The sequence below is a fragment of the Aythya marila genome (genome assembly GCF_965140915.1).
Source record: "Aythya marila genome assembly, chromosome: 24".
NCBI classification, from domain to species: Eukaryota; Metazoa; Chordata; class Aves; order Anseriformes; family Anatidae; genus Aythya; species Aythya marila.
This window is the reverse complement of record NC_139065.1, coordinates 2,044,273-2,065,466: the sequence shown is the minus strand read 5'-3', so window position 1 is coordinate 2,065,466 and position 21,194 is coordinate 2,044,273. Positions and strand designations below refer to the sequence as shown.

Sequence of the window (21,194 nt, the reverse complement as noted above, 5' to 3'; positions counted from 1 at the left end):
GTCCTCTCAGCTCCGTTTCTGCAGGGATGGAGGCTCCGCTGTGCGTCCCTCCTCCAGGAGCTGCCATGTCCTGCTCCTGCAGCGCTCGCCCGTGCACCAGCATCGCCCTGCTGCCCCTCAGCCCAGAAGCTGCTGACAAAACACGCGAGCCCTTTGCTGGTAACAGAGGAATCGCGCGGGGCTTGAAGCAGAATAAGGGTTCTCATGGTGCAGGCAGCACGTCCTGGCTGTGACACCGGAGCGGGAGCGGAGGGGTCGGCTCTGGTCAGATCCTGGTGTGCTGAAATGGAGAGGCACAGGAGAACTCATCCCAACACCAGCGCAGTCGGGACGAGAAGCAGCCCACTGCGCACAGCCCAAACTGTTCCGCTGCGGGTCGGCTACGTGGAAGACTAAGCCTCCTTAATGCAACGTGCAATTAGAGAGCGTAAGTCGCAGCCCAAAGATTTTTATTGAGCTGGAGGATTAGGTACTTGCATGAGTAATGAGGCTGGCCAGGGCTGCGGCAGCCAGGTGGCTCCGCATGGACCCCACTGTGGGATGGGTATAGGGCAGCCAGGGGATAAGAACAGGGCTCCACGTCCCCACAAGGATCAGGCTGCCCCTGGCAATGCCACCCATGCTCAGCAGAAGGACCCACAGCTCGAAGCGGTGCCGTGCAGACCCCAGGCAGCACCGGGCTTGGAGCTGGCACCAGGGAGAACGGCGAGGTGAGGCCAGAGCCCCCTGACCTCCCCCCCACCCCACCTTTCCTGTGGGTGGTGAGAAAAGTGCTCCTGCAGCCCCCTCTGCCTTGGAATGAAAAGCTCTTTTGCGGAGATTAAAATGAATTTAATTATTTCCACAGTCTGGTATTTACATCGCGTCTGCAGCAGGTACGGCGTGCCCCGTCACCGAAACGCCCCCGTGGCCAGCCCGGCAGTGGCACCACGGGGCCCCCGGTGCCCCCCAGCTGCAGGGCCGGGGACACAGCATGTCCTGGAGGCCGAGCAGGGTGCACGTGTCATTGGGTTGGATCAATACAACGACGCCTGGCTTGAGCTGGGCTCCGGACAGCTTTGCGCCACGGCCGGCGTGACTGGCCCCGCAGACAGGAGGGGATCCCCCCTCCCTTCCTTCTGGGACTGATTGCGGACATGAGCAGTAATTTGGTGCCTGGGACGTGCACTGGGGGAACTGATATTAAACTGGCAGCCTGATTAATGCAATTACAGAGGAAGGAAAAACCAGCAGCATGCTCCACGGAAACACTTTTACCATCTCCGGTGCCGGAGGTGTCGGACGGCGCCAGCCACGCCGGGGCTGCAGCCGCTGCAGGGCCAGCACCGTGCCACAACCAGCCTCTGAGCTCCTGGTGGTGACCCTGATTTGGGATCCTGGAGATGGGATAACTCCTGTGACTCCTGCAGCAATGATTTTCGCTATTTTAGCTGAGATTAAAGCCTGGTTTGGGGGACCGTTGTTTGTCTTTGTAACCATCAACAGCTCTTACGTGATCGGAGCATTTTATTTAAGAGGATGGGAGAATGAGCCCATTCCTTGGTCGGTGAGCACGTCCATGGGGGAGAAGGGGGCCGTGGAGCAGCAGGAATCTTGCAGCTGCCTTCGGGCCCCATTCTTGCAGCCGGACGGGAAGCTGGGTGGCAGCAGTTGCTCCAAACCCGTACCTGGCATGGTCCGACGGCGGCACGGGACGCAGGACGGGAGCACCACAGCACGCTGCCCCTGGGCACGGCACGGGCACGGCACGGGCGATGCAGCAGGGACCCCCGCAGGGGTGCTATCGGGTGACCTGTGGGCAGAGGGGACGTGTCGGGCTGGTGCCAGCCCCCGGCTGCTTTGTGGCACCTTGGTGACACCAAGAGCAAGGTCTGTGATGGGGTCTCCAGAGGCCACATCCCACCTCCCCCAGCAGCAGATTACCCACGGGGGACATGTGCCTCTCTCTTTTCGTGTTTGAAACACTTTTCTTGAAGAACTGTTTTTTTTGGTGTTGTCTTTGCTAATGGGAATGGTCAATTTGTTGGCAGTGGGCAGTTGACCTAACGCACCGGCTGATGCTGGATGCAGGAATTACGTGAGCAGCCTCAGCGGGTGCAAATGTGAATTGCTCTTTGTGTTTGACAGGGTGGTTGTTTCAAAGTTCAGCTCATGAATTATTTTCAAGCCCCTTGCTCTGGTGACAGCTCCCACTTTGGGGTCTGTCTGCACAGGCAGGCTTCGGGCTCAGTTAGCAGCTGAGAAAAACAAATAAATAGTACAAAGAAGGGGAAAAGACAAAGAGCTAAAAGTCACACTGCAATTACTGGTCAGTCAAAGGTGCCCAGGCCAGAGCAACCTTCTCAGACATCCACAAAAACACTTGAGCAGGAAAGTGCTTTTTGTGCTCCAAAATAATAGCAATAATGAAAAAAAACTCCCACATCACTTTTTTAATACGATAATTTTACGGCAGGGGATGTGGGGTGAGAAAAGCTAAAGCATAAGGAATAATTACACTCGACTATACGAACAATGATTACAAAATTATGCAACTGATTAACCATGACATGTGTGTAATTACTAATGAGTTTGATAAAATTTTAATTATACCTTGTTCTTTGGGGCATTCAGCAAGCCATGAAAATAATAATCATGTAGCTCTCTGTCACAGCTGACTGCCGCAGACGGGGCGTGCAGGCGGACGGGGGGCCACGTGGAGCAGCCCCGGCCCCAGGGGCTCGGGGCCAAGAGACCCTGCATGGCCTCTGGGGCTGAGCCACGCACCCAAGGGGTTTTGGATGGGCAAAGCGACAGGACCGACACGGGGTTACCGCTATGGGTGAGCTCGCCCTGTCCCTCTGCAGGCCTTGGTGTGCCCGTACCCAGGAGAAGCGCGGCCCCGTCCCCCCGCCAACTCCAGGGACGCTTCCCCAGGTGTTTTGGGAGATGGCCACGGGACTGCCCCTGCGACACGGACGTACCTTGGTCGTCTTCACTTTGTTGCCGCTGCTGCAGCTCCAGCCTGAGAGGTCGGGCAGGACCTTGCACTCCTCCCCGTCGAGGCAGGGCTCCATCTGGCACCACCACTTCTGCAGCACGATGGAGGCTGGCACGAGAGGGGCCGTCAGCGCGGCCTGGTTTGGGCTCACCACGCGAGGGGATGGTTTGGGGGTGCCATGGGACACACGTCCCCACACAGCACAGCCGGCAGGTCCAGGCCCCGTGTGGGTCAGGCCATGCAGGAGCCGCATCCTTTGGGGATGGACAGTTTGGGGTCTGTGCCACTGGGCTGGCTCTGCACGGCTCTGCCCCTCCTAATGGGGGCTGCTTTTGATCCAGCTGCCTTCAAAGCATCGCACTGGCTATCACCGTCCCCAGTAAGAGACAAAACATCAGCCCTGTCCTCATTCCCAAACGAGCAGGGGAAGCAGCCCCATTCCCTGCAACCGCAGCTGGGCCAGGGGAACGTCCCCCCAAAACACCTCCCTGTGCCCTCTGCTTCACTACAGCAGGCGGTGGGACCGAGTTGGTCCCGGGATAGGCTGAAGCAGGCAGAAACCCCCCGCTACCAGGAAGGCGCTGCTGGCCACGGTACTCACCGTCCACGCAGGATGGGGCCGCCCTTGTCGTCCCTGCCACCTGCCCCGGGAAGCAGGAGCACTTCACTGTCTGGGAGCGCTCCTCGATCTTGTTCTTATTGCAGCACCTGTGAGCCGCGATGACCTCGCAGGTGCCGGGCTCGATGTGTACTGCAGGAGGGGAAACAGCCACATCACCATGTCACAGGGGGATATGGCCACAGCCCCCCAACACGTGCTACGACTGAGGGATGGGCTGTGCTGCCCTGACCCCAGGGGGGGCTCCCCAGGGCTGCCGCAGGTGCAGGTTTTGGTGCCACAGTTCCCCAGCCCACCCGTAAGGGGAAGCACTGGTCCTGCTCCAGACCCCTGTGTATGAGCTCCCAGACCTACAGCTCGCACTCCCATCCCACCAAGCAAAATGAGTAGCTGTTTTGCATGGCCCAGCCAAAAGCCTTATTGAAACAAACGAGCGCATTAATTAACTGGGGCCGATAACGAGCTGCAGGCTTTGCTACAAGGGGGGGATGGCACGCCGTGTCGCCTTGGGTTCCAGCAGAGGAACACCACCCCCAGCCCCGCAGCTGAACACGCCGCCCTGCCTCGCTGTCATGCACCACCCTTGGGATGGAGGAGGGAGAGCCAGGTCTGTGCTTGCAGCCTGCAGCGACACAGAAATGTCACGCTGTTCATCAGAAACCCGGGCTGTTCTGCTGCTCCCCCCTTCCCCGTGCCATTAAAATATTAAGGAAGAAAGAAAACTAATGTGCTGGCTTATCACCTCTGGGATCTGGGTTTAGAAGCTAGTTAGCATCGCAAATCAATGAAGTTCGCCGGGTAATGGCCCACACAAGCACAATACAAATTAGCCAAACGGGGCTGGATAGGCTTTATTCCCATGACCTGAGCGCGAGTGATCCCGGCAGGCCCCGGTTAATGAGCACCGGAGGAGCAGGCTCAGAGCTGCGTGCCCAGACACCCCCGTGCTACAAGCAGCGAGGGGGGGAAGGAGGCCACATCCCTGCAGCGTGCTGTCCCCTGCAAGCACGGGTCACATCGCCCTCCTGGCTGCCTGCCCTCGGCTTGGGGACAGGAGCTCGTCCCCTGCTGCCTCCCAGGGCATGGGGAGCCCCAGGGAGCCTCCAGCAGGGTGGGGGGCTTGGGGAAGCCCCTCTGCTCGCAGATCTCACCTCCTGCTGTGAACATGACCCGAGTGCAGCCCCCGTGGGTGCTGGCTGGGCCCGGCTGTGCCACAGAGCCCCCGGCCGGGACCTGCAGACCCACACGCCCTGCGCCCACCGGCACGCGGGCAAGGCAGACTGTGCAATTATTTGCCTTTATTTATTGTTATTTCATGGTCATTTTCTTTTAATGAACCATCACTTTCATTTCTGCCCATAATAATTACACAATTACCTATCCTGGAAGTATTCTGTAATAGCATCTCTGGCCATACATTTTATCCTCCCTTTTAAATGCCATCATAATTCAGTTTTAATGACGATTTCCACTCTCTGTATGCAGAAATGATAGACTTTGCTGAAAGTGAAAAGGAAAGCAACCCATTACAGAATAAACGTGACCACGCTTTGCTTTGTTTTTGTGGTGAATGGGATTTTCCAGGCACCGAGGAATGAGCAGAGGTGCCTGGGTTTGGCTGCCTGACCCCTCCATGCCCTGGGCAGCCCCACGCAGTCACTCACTGCCCCGCACACCACGACCCACGTCCCCCGGCCCAAACCCAGCATTTCTTACCCTCCAACTTGGGTTCTCACACGTGTTTGGAGGCTTGACTTTTTTTGCAGCCTCCCTCCCTGCAGAGCTTCGTTACCACAGCTTGTCCCCGACCCCGCTGCCCCTCCTGCACAGCTCCCAGCCTCTTGTTTTCAGCTAATTTGAAAAGGCTCAGCAGAGGGAGAGCTGGGCAGAACTGAGAAATCGCTCATTACAGCCATTCAATAGGAGTTCACTAACAAGCCAAAACCCTTTTAATTTCCTCAAAAAGGTGCAGCGGGGAGATAAAGGGAAGCCAGCCTCTCCAGCAGCACCGCGGCTGCCTGGCTGTAGCACGGCACCCGCAGCCCACCCCGCACACCAGGGGCTGTCCAGGAGCCCACGGACACTGAGCTCCCCCCAGACAGACGGACACGGCCACCTCCATCACCCTCCTTGCTGTAACACCCCTGTAACACCCCTGCCTCCTGCCCTGGCACATGGACTGGGGAAGGCAAGGCCCCAGGCAGACAGGGGATGCTCTCAGGGCAGCTGGGGGATGCCCCAGGGGAGCCGGGCAGAGCCCCCCAGCACCGTGACATGTCTCAGCTCCCTGAGCTCTACACGGGCCCCAAGGGCTCACTGTTCTCCTGTGGACCCCTCACTGAGCAGGCCGAGGTTTGTGAGGGCTGCAAGGTGTGCGAAGGAATCGCTGAGAATTTGAGCACAGGCACAGGAGAGCGACCGCTGCTCCCGGGCTCCCTGCAGGGCTTCTCTTGCCAAGCAGCAGGGAACTTTGGAGCAGATAGGGCTGAAAAATGCAGGCCCGGTGGTGTGTTTAACACCAAGTGCAGGAAACCCCAGAGAGCCTGGGACAAGCTCCAGAGCTGCTGGCACGCTTCTCCCTCCCATTTAACTGCTGCTCCCCCCCTGGAGCCCTTTAAGAACCTCTTATCTCACAGAACCATAAAGGCATTGTAAAAGCACAAGGCTTTTGAATCCAGCATGTAAAAATAAAATAAAAATGCTGTCCTACTCTGGCTGACCTTTAAGTGAGCGGCAGAACATGTTTTTTATGGCACAACCTGGAATGACACACTTTGTCTCAGCGAGCTGTGGGCACCGCTCCACATGTTCGGTGTAAAATATCTGCTCGCTGGTGGGAAGTTGCAAAATGAAATCAAGTGCAGTGTAAGCGCTGGGCAGAGCCCAAACCCTCAGTGTCCAGAAGGGCAGAGCAATGCCCTTAAACCCTCGGGAGGGCTGCAAGGCACGGGGGCACTGGGCAGGGGCCGGGAGGGCAGCGGGGTCCTGGTGCCCTCGGTGCACGGATGGCACAGCCTGGGGCCGAGTGCCCACAGACGGCCCTGCGTGGCGACAACCCCACTGCTAATATTCCCTAAATAATTAAAGGCTTAAAAATCACTCCTGCCTTAGATGCATGCATTATTTAAAAAGCTTTTGGAGAGAAGCGGGCCTGTTTTTATTGCTCATTATCACTGCACGTCTGCTGAGATTTTTTTTTTACTACCTCGTCATATCAAAACTTCAGATCATACTCCCCTCCCCTCCGTGGCACGTGCAAGTGCACACACACCCAGGAACTGCTTATCCAGATCTGCAAACAGGAAAACAGATGCACGGGGTGCATGGAGAGCAGCTGGGATTGTGCTTACACACGAGAAATCAACTTGGGCACGCTGCAGCCGGGGGACACGGCCACCACCGCGCAGCATCTCCCTCCACAGCAGGGGCACCAGCTGCAGCTTCTAGAGAAGATGGCTAAGGAAAAAATCCCAGCTCGATTTAAAGGCTGTGCATGAGGGGGATACCAACATCTCCCCACACAAGAGGGAAGCTTGCAGAAGCACCTCACAAATAAAAGCCACTTAGCTGCTGTCCTCGCTCGAAGCAGCAATATGCTGGCCAGTAAATCTCTGAAGATATCAGAAATCGGAGCTCTCCTTTCAGTTAGAGAACCTCATCTCCTGAAAGCTAGTCCCAGCTGACCAGGTCCTTACTTCTGCCCTGCGTTGAGTGATGAATGTGGAGGAAGGCAAAATGGCACTGTGCTTATCAGCATGAAGGGGCTTATCTGAAGGTGCTGGGGCCACCTCTGGGAGCTGTATGTAGACCAGCGAGGCTTGCTCGTCACATAAAGCTCACCAAGTTTTATGTGGGATTAAATTGCTGGTGAATCATTCTTCACCGAGGAGTCTCCTTTTCCATTTCCAAACAACTTAGTCTCTGCGCATGGTTCACGTGGCTATTTAAATGCAACCACATACACCGGGACACTGCTCTGCTCTGACACATTAGCACACATTAGCATTCTCCACATGTGAGGTGAACATAAGTGATCAGACCTTATTTCCAAAGCCAGATGCTTAAAATGCATTGTTTTCCTGAAAGGCTAACAAAGAAGCTCTGCACACATTCTTTCCTTTAGAGAAATTCATGAGCTTGAAGGCTCTGAGCTATGGCTATATTTTCATGATTGCGTATTTCCTTCTGCAATTTTTTTCATTTTCAGGTGCCACACCTGTGACTAAACACAACACTATACGTGGCCAAAAGCACTGGATGTGTCCATCCCTCTGTCCATCCATCAGCACCTCTGACCCTAGGGTTTGCGGGGTGCAGGGAAGCAGCCTCATCTCACCTCACCACTCCAACTCCAGGTGCAGAAACACAACGAGGGCTTCCCAGGAGAAAAATGTCATTGCAACTAAGAATGCAACCTCATAAATGTGCATTCCCAATATAACCTTTACCAAAAAAATGACCTAAATGAAGAAAAAAACACAGGACAGGTAAGAGGGAAATGAATCCCACGAACCACAAGAAGCAGACTAACAATTCCTGCTTCAAACAGACAGAAACTCAGCCCAGGAAAGCAAGAAGCAGTCAGAGCAAGCACACAAGTAGCCAAAAATGCAGGATGTACAGGCAGAAACCTTGCTAATACATAGACACAGAGCGAGGTCAAACTTTTAAGTATTTGCTCCTATTACGCCCTCTTTGCTGTGGGTTAGAATTTGCTTGAATAAGAAGAACAAGATTTGGTCCGCTGTGGATAAGTCTTTGCAAGTGAAAAATCCCCAGCCCTCTGCCTGCGAACACATGAATACATAAGCGGCGTCTCCTCACATACGGAGAGAGATTTATACAGAATTCACACCCCACAAATACACTGGGGCATTTGCACTTTTAAACCTCGGTGAGTCATGGCTTTATTAATTCCAGGCCTGCCTCTTCCCCCAGGAAGCACCCGTCCCTGCACACTGCTCCTGGCTGCGGGGAAACGGGGCTGGGTGTTGGGGTTGAGTGCTCGTGCCCAGGTTCTCGCTCTGCTGGAAGGGAGCACAGCACCTGAGTCGCTCCGGAGTCGCTCCGATGCAAACACCCCACGGGGGCGATGCCCCAGGGCAGCGTTTTTGGTAACGGGGGGCAGTGTTTTTGGTAACGGCTCCACTTCGGGGCAGGTAGGATCCCACCCGGGTCCTGCAGGTCACCTGCCAGCACCTGGGGAGTCCTGAGCTGGGGCCAAGGAGTAATCCCAGAGGTGACTGAGGAATTTTATCTTTTCATGCACCTGCGGTTGGGATGAGGGCAAAGCAGGTGACTGCTGACTAGCTGGTTGATGGAGTCACTCTGGAAGATATGTTTTGGTTTTAAGCAATGAGGATGGGGATTATAGGATTAGAAGTGCTTTAACTGTCAGGGAAAAATGACAGAAATAGGACAGGGTTAGGTGTGGGGTCAGGCAGCAGCACAACTGTTTTCAAATTAACCCTTGAATGCCGTCTAATAAGGTAATAACCTGGAAATACGGACACGAAGAGCTTTGCTTCCCAGCTCCACAGAGCAGCCGGGCTCACCGAACAGCAGCTTTTAAATAACCCACGCTGGACACTTACAGGGCACGGCTCCAGCTCTCAGGTTTATGGTCCCAGGAGCGGGGCCGGGAGCTCCCCACATGCGCAGACCCCGGGGTCCCGGCGTGCAGCAGCTCGGCCACGCGGGATGTGCCGTGACCGGGGACCTCATCCTCCCACCCCAGTATGGGCTGCATGGGGCCACATCACCCCACGGACCCCACGTGGCACCCACCAGGCCCCGGGACAGCGGCACAGGAGCACGTTGTGCGTGGACGGACATCGCTTCCCCTACCTGAATGGCTTCTGTGGTGGGTGGAGGCCAGTGTCAGTCTTCCCCATAGCGTGGTAAGGCAGAGAGTGAGCACTAAAACCCATTTGCTCAAGCTTTGGATGTCTCTTTCACTCATTCTACCAAAAAAAAACAAGATGAGAGAGAGGTGTGCAGAGGACGGGGGGCTGCGGAGGGGACGGGCAGCGGGGGCACGGCCACGGGACAGCAAAAGCCACGTCGGCAGCAGTGAAGACGAGTGATATTTACCTCTTACTGGGGCTTCACGCTAACACCCGTGCATCTGCCAGCCGCAGGTAGAAGGGGTCTTTGCAGGGGGCAGACATCAGCGCATCTGGAAGGGGAGAGAGAAGCATCGCGTGGGTGCACTGCTGGTCCCCGTGGGGTGCAGCCAGGCACCGGGGAGGACACAAGGCATGGGGGGCGTTGGGGCAGGGGCCCATGGGCCCCCCACCCTCAGTGGGATGTCCCCAGTCACTCAGCCCGTGATGCTGCTCGCCCCGTTGTACGCCAGTGTGACTCCACCTGCTTCAGAGGAGTTGTTCCGTGTTTTTACTGCTGAGAGAGCAAACTCCGGCTCGTTGTGTTATTAATGCTGATCACAAACACCAAACACACACTGAGCGCGTGCGGGAAGAGGCAGCCTAAATCAACCCTGAGCCATTCCTCCTCCCAGCAGAGGGGGTCCCTTATGGGGACACCCAAGTTTTGGCTCCCACGGGCTGGGCATGTGCTGCCAGACAGACAGACCGACCGACCACCGGACAGACCGCTGGACCTCGCGCCCTCACCAGCCACCCTCCAGCTCACGGGACGAGCCCCATATGGGAGCTGCGGAGCCGAGCAGCTCAGGGAGGCACAGCGCAGGGCCAGGAGCCCCACCACAGCATCCCACAGCAATGCCAGCTTCTGGGGCCGCTCCTCCTGCAGCACACTCACAAAATTTGTAGGAGCACAGAGGCACAAAGCTGCACCGTTATCTCTGAGCACACCTGCTTCCCCGAAATAAGGGCTGGCACTTGGTGCCCACCTGCTTATCTCGCTGATGGAGCAGCGCAGCTCTGCCAGGGATGCTCACGGAGCAGTGCAGCGTGACCGGCTGCTCCGAGGGGACGAGATGCTGGCTCCTGGCAGGGCTGCCCCTCTCCAAGGGCACCGTGCACTGGAAACAGCTGGGAGCTGGCAAAGGAGCCCGCTGGCCTTGGCCCATGGTGCTGGGGGGCACGGAGGATGAGAGGGACGAGGGAGGTGGGGAGCAGAGACCCAGGCAAGTAACTGTCCTGCAAAAAGCTCAGCACCAGATCGTCAATTATTGCTGAGAGGCTGCACAGATGAGAGGTAGCAACGCTGAGGCTCGGGAGTGATGTGGGTACCATGCAGGTGGGAAACTGCCCTGAGGGAATGGGACTGGGATTGGGATTGGGATCATGCCCAGCTCCAGCCCCAGCCCCTCCGCAGCCTGCTGGGCATCAGGACCAGCCGGGGCTGCTGGAAGAAGAAATCTTTAATTTCTAGCCATCTTCTAAATTGGTGTCTGTTCCAGCCCAGGCTGGGATGGTGAAACATTCTCATATAATGAAGTGCCAGAACAGAAAACACTGACTTTTTTAATCAAAACAAAGTGATTCGAGGTGGTAAAGGGCATTTCTTGTTTGAAGCATTTCAAAATGAATTGGTCTCTTTTAAACTGACATTTCGAAATGAAAAATATTTCATTCCAAAATGCTGATTTAAAACAATATTTTTCCATTTTGATTTTCCTAGCTGGGAAAAAAAAAAAAAAATCAGAAAGTGTCGCAAAAAATGTTGATGTTCTCCCAGAAGAAGAGTGATCATGGTAAAGACACATTTGGGGCTAGAAAAGAATTTAGGGCTAGTAAAGGGGACCCACACCCCGCACCCAGAGCGATGCAGGGCAGGGGCTGGGAGCCACCCACGGCATGGACAGGACCTGGCTGTGCCCAGGGGGCTGCACGGCCAGGCTGGGAGGGACACCCTACTGCACCCCATCCCACTGGATCCTCTCCCCCTTATCTCCCGGCTCTGTATTCCCAGCTTGCGGCCTGCCCCGAGCAGCATGGGAGAGGCGCTGAATGCTAACGAGCCGCTCGGCGCTGCCAGAGATGTGGCTGCTGATGAGCTGGTGGTGGCCAGGCAGTGGCAAGCAGGGGCCTGGATGGGCTGAGGGACTGGAAACGGGCCCGGACCGAGCCACTGCGTTGGCCAAATGAGCCTGGCTTTGAGGGTGAGAACCCCTGTTGTGACAAGGCCTCGTGCACAGCCGTGTTTAGGCAACCTCCGGCAGGGCTGTGAGCTGAATCTGATCTGCAGGAGGTTTCCTCAGAGCGTGCATTTCCACACAGCGCTCTGCACGGCGACAGTCCCTCCGGAGTTGTCGCAGCCCATCTTGTAAATATTGACACCAGCTCCAGGCCTGCACCAGCTCCTCAATGAAAAAGCAAAAAGCTGCTCTGGTGGCAAGGCCGGGCAGCACCATCACGGCCATGGGGACACGGTGCCATCCTGTATCTCCACACGCTGCCATCCCATGGGTGTGTGGGGCCTCCAAGGATTTCTCAGCCGAGCCAAAAAGCCAGCACTCTGCTCGCCTCCACCCTGCACAGGACAGGGATGCGCTTCCAGCGTGAACTATCTTTAGCTCAGAAGGCTGCGCTGTGTTCCACAGCCAGGGAGCATAAATAAAACAGGGACTTATCAATAATGCAGCCCACGCCATCCACGCTGCTCTTCGTGGGGAAGCCACGGCGGCAGGCACAGCGCTGGCAGCGGCACAGCCTGGGGAGCACGCGGGCACCGGGAGCAGCGCGGGGACGCGGAGGCACCGGGAGCACCAGCAGCAGGGGCTCAGCCCCGCGGCCACCAGAGCTGGCTCCGCTCCTCAGCCCCACACTGCCACAGGCACTTGATGCTCTCGCTCACGCACAAATTCCCCTTAGAAAAACACAGCTTCGCAGAAATTGCTATTTTGACAGTTATCAACCTCCATCATCGTGAGACTGCAGCTACAAATGTTTGGTCTGACTTGAAATTTCTCAGCCTGGCATGTCATTTTGAAATGAAGAGCGGTGTTCTGGCATGTCAAAGCACTTAATTTTGATTGAAAATATCGGTGTTCTCCGCTCTGTTCCATTTTGTTTGGAATTTTGTGATATTTTTCATTAACATTTTTGGTTAGCTGTTTTCCACCTATCTGGTCCAAGCTGGGACCCGGAGGAACTGGGAAGTGCCTGAACCTCTCAGAAGATAAATCTCGGTCACGGCCAGCGTGACAGAACCGAGTGCAGCTCCGTGTCCCTCCCGTGTAGGCACGGGGCCACCGCCTCCCCATGGCACGCTGCTCCCACACCCCTTGGCACCACGCTGTGGGGCCGGCCCCACTCAGTCCATGGTGCCTGGCAAAATTGGGTGCTGCGGAGGGCACCGGGAACCCCTTGAGCAGATACTTCCACCCCAGGGACACGAGGCCAGAGCAGACCTAGGGGAGCAGGAGCCCCCCTGCCTGGGCAGGAGGAGGGGGCACACCCTGGCTCTTGGGGCCGAGCAGAGCCCCAGCCCTGCCGAGCATCGCAGTGCTGCCGCCTGGCTCGCGCCGCAGCCCTTCACACAGCTCTTTTAATTTTTTAGCACGTTTGTTAAATACAGCGCAGAGCTACGTAGGAGGGAGTGCCAGCGAACTACGCAGCAGTTAATCATGAGCAGCCACGGGGATCTTGGCACTGAAGCACTGCTATCGCTTCGAAGAAGTCGCAGGATGTGGAACCTGGAGAATTCTTCTGCCTCTTCATTAGAGCGGCACGTAACGCCGTGACCTGCAGCCAGGGCTGCTCCATCCGCAGCTCCGCTGGAGCACAGCCCGGCGCCCCGTGGTGCTAATGAGGGACTCTCTGTCACGCCAAATTACGCGCTGAGTTTGGGGAGTCTGGAGCCTTATTTGCCAAGGTCCGTGTGAGCTGGATAATTAGAGTTAGCAAAATTCCACCCAAAAAAAGAAACAAAAAGGTGGGGGAGGCTGGCAGTTTCTGTGCCAGCTAACCCAAGAACTCCCCGCCGCGGCTCTAGCACCACCAACCTTTGCGCACACCTACAGATTTCCAGTTTCTTTAATGCTATTTTAGTGCTCCTGCTGTTTCAGCACACCTTGGCACCTCGGCGTTTCTGTTGAGCATCAGAAGAGGAGCACGCTTTGCTTCCACAGAGCCCTGGGCAGCCCCACACCCTGGCTGGAGAGGAAACCTCTGCAGAGTCCAGCAGGCACAGAAACCTTTCTGTGAGTGCTGCAGGAGCTGTCACGCCGCCCGTCGGTGGGGGCAGTTTTATTTTGGAACTACCCTGAAGGCCACCTCACAGATGAGAGCCAGGAGCACACAGCTGCACACTGAGGGAAGCGATGAGCCCAGAGCCCTTTTCTGAACAGGACAAAGAGCCAGGATAAGCAAGCCCTGCTCCGTACTCACAGGCGCTGCCCTCCCCTCGGCCCAGGGCGCAGCTCTGCCGGCAGCACAGCAGCAATCACGGCAGCGTGGAGGTGCTGCAGAGCCTCCAGAGAAGCTGACACCTCATCAGAAGATCCTGACAAGCGACGCGACACCTCCACGGTCCCTCGGGAAGGCATGGCACAGGCTCCGTCATGGCTCTGCTCTCAGCCATGAACCGGGCGGGGAAGCAGCAGGGCAGCTCTGGCAGAGAGGGCCAAACTCCCTCCTCACCCAAGGCTGGGAAAACCAGCACGATCCTCTGTCCCAGGCAGGCGAGGAAACATTCAGACCTGCAAGACCTGCACAGGCGGTGAGGTTCGGGCCCTGACCTCTGCTGCTGAGCATCCTGGGGACAAGCTGCAAGCCCTGACCACGGCCGGGGGCCCTGGAAGCAGGATGCTGCCAGCTCCGGACACAGCCTGACAACAGCAGCACCCTTCATACCCACAGCTTTGGGTTACCAGAGCCAGCCAGCAGACAGGCTACATCCGAACTCCCTCCACAGCACTAATGATGCTTAATTAAAGGCAAGGGTGGGAAGTTGGAGCTCCTGAGGCTGCAGCTGCAGAGCTGGGGGAAGCACGAGGGGGCTGGCGTGCCCGCCTTGAGCTCCAGGCTGAGCTGAGCCCTTCCGTACCCTTCACTTTAGCTCTTACCCTGGGTATGCCTGCAGGGTCTGTCCCCACGGCCCCACAGCCCCAGCACCTGGCAGGGCTGTGCCCACGAGGGCAGCGCCAGGCACGTGCTCGCCAACCCGGCGGGGAGGCAGCAGGGGAGCTGACAGGAGCACAAAGCACTCCTTCCACAGGCGTGCTCTCCCCTCCTCTCCTCTGTGCTGGCTGATTCCCAGCTCCTTCCTCATTCCTCCAGCATCCGCAGCGTTTCCTTCCCAGCCAAGGTGAGCCGGAGAGTTTTTAACTTTAATTCAGCCCAAGCACGTGCCTGATTGCTGCCCCCTCGCTCGGTGAGTCCCATCCTCCAGCTGCTGCTGGCGCTCTGAAGGTCAGCTCTGCTGACAGCTCTAACCTCGGCCTCATCCAGCGCCAGGAACCTCTCTCTGGCAGAGCACGGCCACGCATCGGGGTGTTGGAGCCCAAGGTCAGCAGCAGCCAAGTCAGCGGAGGAAGGCAGAGCACTTGACAGCTCAACTTTCCCCGGCAGGCTCCACTTCTCACCCGTGCGGGTTCTGGGTGTGGGTGCCCAGCACCGGTGGGGCTGTCCCAGGGCACGGCCACCCCACACGGCCACGGGCTGTCCCAGGGGGCTGACGGCCCCCCAGCCTCGCACCGTGCTGATGGGGATGGCACGAGCAGGGCACGGCTGGTCCAGCGGTGCTCCTTCTCCCTGCCCAGTGCCGCAGCACGCACCCGCTCCTGCCTGCCTCCGGGATGGGGCTGGTACAACCCGTGCCCCCCCTCGCAGCCCCAGCAGTGCAAGGAGCTCCCCTCCTGCACCCCCGAGCCAGCAGGGAGCCAGAAGCAGATCCTCCCCTGCCAAAGGAATTGTACCAGCGAGAAACAAAGCAGAGGAAGATCCAAACCCGCATCCCACCCGCTGCTGCCCAGAGCTTTGGCTGCAAGGGGCAGCTTGCACCCAGGGAAGGCAGTGGTTGGTCTCGAGTTCCCCTTCCAGGAGGAGGATGCTTTTTAGCACGGTTGTTACCCCTCAGCTCCCAGGCAGCGCTTTGTCTCCCCAAACTGCGGGTCCGGCAGAATCACCGCACCGCCGGGACACGGAGCGGGGCCGGCCCCAGGCACCCCCCCCAGGCCGGCCGGGGCTGCGCGGGACGCGGCCACCGCCTCCGGAGCCCCGCGGTCGGTGCCCGACGCCCGAGCCCCCCGCGGCCAGCCCCGGGGAAAGGCTCCCGGCACCGCCGCCTTCCCCGGCCCGGCTCCCCGGTGACGGCCCCGACGGGGCGGCCCCGCTCCGGGCATCCCGGACCCTCCGCGGCGGGCAGGGGCGAGGGTCCCCGACGGCGCTGCCGCTCGGCCCCGGTCCGTGACGGCCTCGCAGCTCGCCCCCAACTTTCTGGCCGTGCCATACCGTGCCGTGCCGTGCCATACCGGGCCGTGCCGCACGTACCTGCCGGTGCCGTCCGTGCGGGCCGGGGCCGCCGCTTCCCATGGCCGCCGTCCGTGCGCTCCGCCGTCAGCGCTTGCACCCGGGGCCGCTCGGCCGGGGGCCGGCTGGCATCGCCGGGCGGCGGCAGCGCTCGGCTCGGCTCGGCTCGGCTCGGAGCGGCGGGGCTGGGCGCGGCGGGGGCGGCGGGGCGCGGAGCCGGGCGGCCCCGGTGCCCGCGCCGGCGCGAAGGGGCGCAGCGCCGCCTGCCGCCGCCCCGCCACCGCCACCGGCACCGGCACCGGCACCGGCAGGAGCTGCCGGTGCTCCCCCCAACCCCCCCGGCCCCGTCCGTGCTGGAAAGGCTCGTGCCCGCCCCCCCCGTTAGCCCCGGTCGGTCGGTGCTATCAGTCAGAGAGCGGAGAGCATCCTGAGCCCGGAGCCGTCCATCCCTCCGAAACACGGCACCGGACAGACGGACAGACAGCGGGGCCCCCTCCCGCAGCAGCCCCCACGAACAGCAGGACCCCGGCTTCCCGGTGATCCCAGCAAAGCCGTGGCTTTCTCAGAGCCGACAGCTCCAAAACCGGCACCGATCCGCGCCCAGCCCCGCAGGACGCTCTCACGCCTGGCACGAGGGACCGAGAAACGGGCCGGGGATGGATGTGGCCCCACAGCAGCTCTCAGACTGGACCCAAAAAACCCTGAGGGTCCCCCCAGGACAGAGCTCTGACCAGGGACAGCAGCAGGCTGTAAAACACCAGCAGACAAGCAAAGCCAGGTCAGATTTTCGCAGCGATTGCTGCCATTGGCGTGTGGCACTGAAGGGGCAGGAGTTGGTCTCACAGCTGCAGGTCAGCTGGGGAGACAGGTTGGAACTAGGTGTAAGTTATTTTCTTTGCTTTAGCCCAAACAGTTTGAGTCTTGGTGTTTTGAGGACAGCTCACAGGTTACTCCCAGACCTCTCATGCCCCCAGCCAGCTGGGAGCACTGGATGGGGTAACCCGGAGGAGGGAGGTCTCAGCAAAGAGCCACAGACCAAGGGCAGCTGTTCAGACAACCCACACGTGGGCAGCTTGCAGATCTCATGGCTGTTTTCTTTCCGTGAGATCACCAAAACCTTTCCACATCCCCTTTCCCCAGCCAGGGCACCAGCTTTGGACAGGGCTCTCCTGAGCCCTCCAGTGAAGTGCCACGTTCAGGCCACCCTTGCCAGGAGCTCGCAGTGCCTGGGATTGTACAAGCCCAGGCTGCCCCACAGCAGGGCTCCCTGCTACCACCCAGCACCCTCTCCTGTGGCTTTGGTGCACACCGGACCCGGCCTGGCTCCATCCTGCTCCCCTGGGCTGTGGCTCCAGCTCCTCTCATGCTCCGTGCATCTGGCAAGCCTCATCGTCTGACCTGGTTTTCTTTCTCTGATCCAGGCAGTTTCTGCAGCCACTTAGAGGAAACCACAACCTCTGTCTCCACAGCCCTTCCATCCAATGTCTCCAGCTTTTTTTTTTCTTTTTTTTTTTTTTTTTTTTTTTCCTAGGAAAGGATGCAGGACAGACAGTATTCCCCACTGGGAAGGTTTCTCTCCCCTCCACGTATCCGCAGCAGAAGCCCAGCCTCATCCCTTTCTAATCTTGGTTTGATTTATAGCGTCTCCGGTCCAGATCAGTGAAAACAATTAGTGCTGGAGGAAGCTGAGCACGGAGGCACTGCCTGGCCCCAGGCAGCCCCGATGCAGCTGCCTCCTTGGCCTCCTCCCTGGGCAGAGGCACCCTAAGTGCATGCAGGAAGCCAGGCAAAAGTACTCCTGGTATTAAGAAGCCCTCGATAAGAGCACACTTCATCTGCTATGTCACTAAATGGAACTGAGCTTCTTTCCCCCCTTTTTAAGGGGGAAAATTGCCTTATCGGGTTAGGTTCCAGTTGATTAGACTTGGCTGCTCAAAAGAAAGGGGAAAAGCTCTGCGAGATTAATCCAAACTCCAGTTAGAAGATATTAAGGAAATGCAAGCATCTTACTCTTCAGATCAGAGAGTTTTAATAATAATGGCAAAAATCGATATGAAACAAAATTAAATCTGCTGTTTATATTCATCAGGTAACTTGACAGAGAGTCCACAAATTCAAGTCTATTGCTGTGATAAGTAAATACAAACATATTACTTTCCAGATCACAAAGTTTTAATGGGAACGATCAAGAGCAAATGCAATCAAAACCACCTTTCACATCAGCCAAATTCCAATTAAATTAGGGCAGATTATTCAATAAGGAAGCATACAAAATCAAGCTCTTTATTGATGTAATAGTATAGAAGTACAAACTTGCTGCTTTCCAGATCACAGCATTTCAACGCAGGGGAAGAATTAAGACTTCAGTAAAACAGATTTCATTTAAATTCCGGTGGAAGAGAACAGGGTAATTTCTCTTCCCCTCTGACTTCTTGTTAGACTTCCCAGCAGCAGTCTTCAACATTGTTCTCGTTCCTGGCTATGACTCTTCAAGGAGTCCATTATTTTACCGAAGAGGAAGGGAGGGGGCGGGGGCTGTGCATTCCCCTGAAGCCTTTGAGAGCAGATTTTAGCGCAAAGATCCCTCGGGCGGTGTGGAAGGGGTAGGTCAGTCCTGGTAGCATCAGGGAAGGGGCAAAAGCCAAGTGACTCGAGGAGATTCACCTGCTGACCTCCCCCTCTGCAGCAGAGGGAGGTGGTAAAAGCCTGCAGGAAATATGCACCTGAACGGGGTCCTTCGGTCTGCCACGAGCTGCAAAGGGGTCGCAGACGAGCCCCGAGCTGCAGTGCTCCCAGGGCTTCTCTGCACTTGAGCAGGAACAGACATGGAATAAAGATGTGTGGTTGCATTCACATTATCCCTTAAAAGAAATAACAATAAATTCTGAACTTCCCAATTACAGGGGACAGGCAAACCTTGGAAACCATTAAGAGCTGCTTCTTCTGTTGATGAATTATCCAGAGTGCAGAGCTATTTGCTGAGCTTCACTGTATTACACTAATTATAAATTAATATATTGCTCATTACACAGTAAAGCTGTGCAGTCGACTAATGCACTGCTGCAAAGAGCTTATTTTAAAACATCCTCTGGTACTTTTATGATCAAGATGTTTAATTTACTTCCATACTGGCTTAAATGCCACCAACATGTCATTCTTTCACATTTTCTTACCAGAAAGTGCATTACAGCTCAGATATCCCTGGCTTCATCCCATCTCCTCTGGGGCCCAGCAATGCATAGGAATGATGAACATTAGAAAGGCTTTTTTAATGATGAGCAGTTGCACGAGAAATGAAGCAAAGTGGCAAACTTTAAGCCCAATTCCCTTGCTACTAGTTTTTAGTCAGTGTTTAGCATGAGCAGAGATCCTCAGATGATGCAGAGCAGCACACAGAGCCCCTGGGTTTAGATCAACGCAAGCAATCGCCCACTCGAGGGGAGCTGCGGCAGTTCTGTTGTGCTGGAAGGAGCTCGCTACAGCCTGGGGGTGGAGATGCCTCCAGGACCGAGTTTGGAAGCAGAAAGCCGATGGCTTTTGGTGGGCTTCTCCAGGACAGCAGCTCTGCCAAGCAAGGGGGCACCCGGAGCCGTCTCCAGCAGGGTGAGCCCCTGGTGCAGGCGGGGCGGGCGGCTTGGCTGAGCCGGGGAGCAGGGGGCAGAGGGCACCCCAGGAGGGAATCCCGGAGTGGGAAATGCAAAGGCAGAGCAGATGACGTCCCAGTTAGCCACGGGGGATTTTCCTGGAGCTGTTCCCCGGCATTTGCAGCCTGACTCAGCCTGTGACCCCCTGCGAACCCCGGCACACAGGCGGCACCGGGAAAGGGCTCGCCAGGACGGCAGACAAGGAGGAAACCTCGCCGAGAGCTTGCGGGCACGATGAATGGGAGGAAACGTAGCTCCCTTTCTTGGAAAACAGCTCTTAGCACCGCATTGTTTTCAGGGCACAATCCTGCAGCGTGCTTTGATGTCAGACCATTCCTTCTGCGTAGTGCTCAGCGTAACGGGAAAAAGCAAGCCTACAGAACAAGATCCGCCTGGCGCAGAAGGCGTTTTGGACGCTTCCATTTCCTTCTTTCCAAGGAAAGCATCCTGGAACAGCCCTGCCGGGTCTCTGCTTCGCGACCTCGGCGGCACAGGGGATGCTCCCGGGGCCCGGGCACGGCCAGAAGGGACGCGAGGGGAGGGCCGGGGGGGGGGCCGGGAGCGCTCCCGGGCCGTGGCGCAGCCTGTGCCGCCCCCCAGCGCCCACCGCCCGCCCTGCAGCCCCGCGCCCCCCCCCCGCAGCTCCGCGCCCCCCCGGCGGAGCCACAAAGGAAGGGGCAGGCATTGGAGGGGGGGCGCAGGGGAAGGGGCGCACGCGAATCCTGCCGGGGGGCGCAGTCGGGAGGTGGAGGAAGAGCTGAGCAAGGAGAGGTGCTCGCCCAGCTCCCGGCCGGCAGCAGAGGTTCAGAGGTCCCTACGGTCAGATAAAAAGGCACGGTGAAATTTGAACCCCTGGCGAAATGCAGCGAGGAGCCTGACCTTAGCCGTGTTGCGGCTCAGGGAGCTGCAGAGCAGCAGTTCCCCCGGGGCTCCCTCGTTCCTGTGGCACCCTTATTAAAGGGTGGGAGAAAGAGCAGGGGATAATAATTGAATTGGAGGCAAACAACAGCGGGGACACCCAGGTGGTGCAAAAGAACGCAAGAAATGAAGCCAGAGCTTCAAACAGGGGCGTTGAGAGTAGACATCAGAAAGCAGACTGGGAAGGGGGGTACGAGTCTGGGCGTGCGGGGACCTTAATGTGACAGACTGCTGAGTAACTTGAAGCTAGGGATAAAAGGAATACAGGGAGTACCGAATAGCATCCATAGGTTGACCTTAACAGTCTGCTATAATTAAGCAAGGTCTAGCCAAGAGTGCAGGCTAAAGCACTCAGAGCTTTATGGAGCTAGCAGTGAGGTGCTTCTGCTCAGACCTTGCAGCACGGAAGACCTGTACAGAAAAGAAGAAAGCAGTTCCCTTGGAGAACTGAGGGCACTGGAGCACGCAGGTCCTAGCAAACAAACTCAATTTTGCTTTACAGCAGGGAAACATGGTGGTGTTTTTTTTTTTCAGCGGGTTTTTTGTTGTTGTCATAGGAACCCAGAGGCAGGCAGGTGCTGAGGTCAGGCTGTGCAAGAGACACCGCCAGAACTGCCAGCTCCTCCAGCAGC

The 21,194-nt window shown here is 57.3% G+C and overlaps 1 protein-coding gene across 1 annotated transcript; it reads right to left on the bottom strand.

The window, feature by feature from the left end:
• Positions 1 to 854: 854 nt before the first annotated feature.
• Positions 855 to 16,197, bottom strand: TAFA3 (TAFA chemokine like family member 3). The gene is made up of 6 exons (XM_082778592.1): positions 16,022 to 16,197; positions 9,693 to 9,777; positions 9,447 to 9,562; positions 3,582 to 3,731; positions 2,964 to 3,088; positions 855 to 1,792 (listed from the first exon to the last, which is right to left on the bottom strand). The coding sequence occupies exons 3-6, from the start codon at positions 9,559 to 9,561 to the stop codon at positions 1,781 to 1,783; spliced, it is 402 nt and encodes a 133-aa protein (XP_082634718.1). The 5' UTR covers position 9,562; positions 9,693 to 9,777; positions 16,022 to 16,197; the 3' UTR covers positions 855 to 1,780.
• Between the last annotated feature and the right edge of the window lie 4,997 nt (positions 16,198 to 21,194).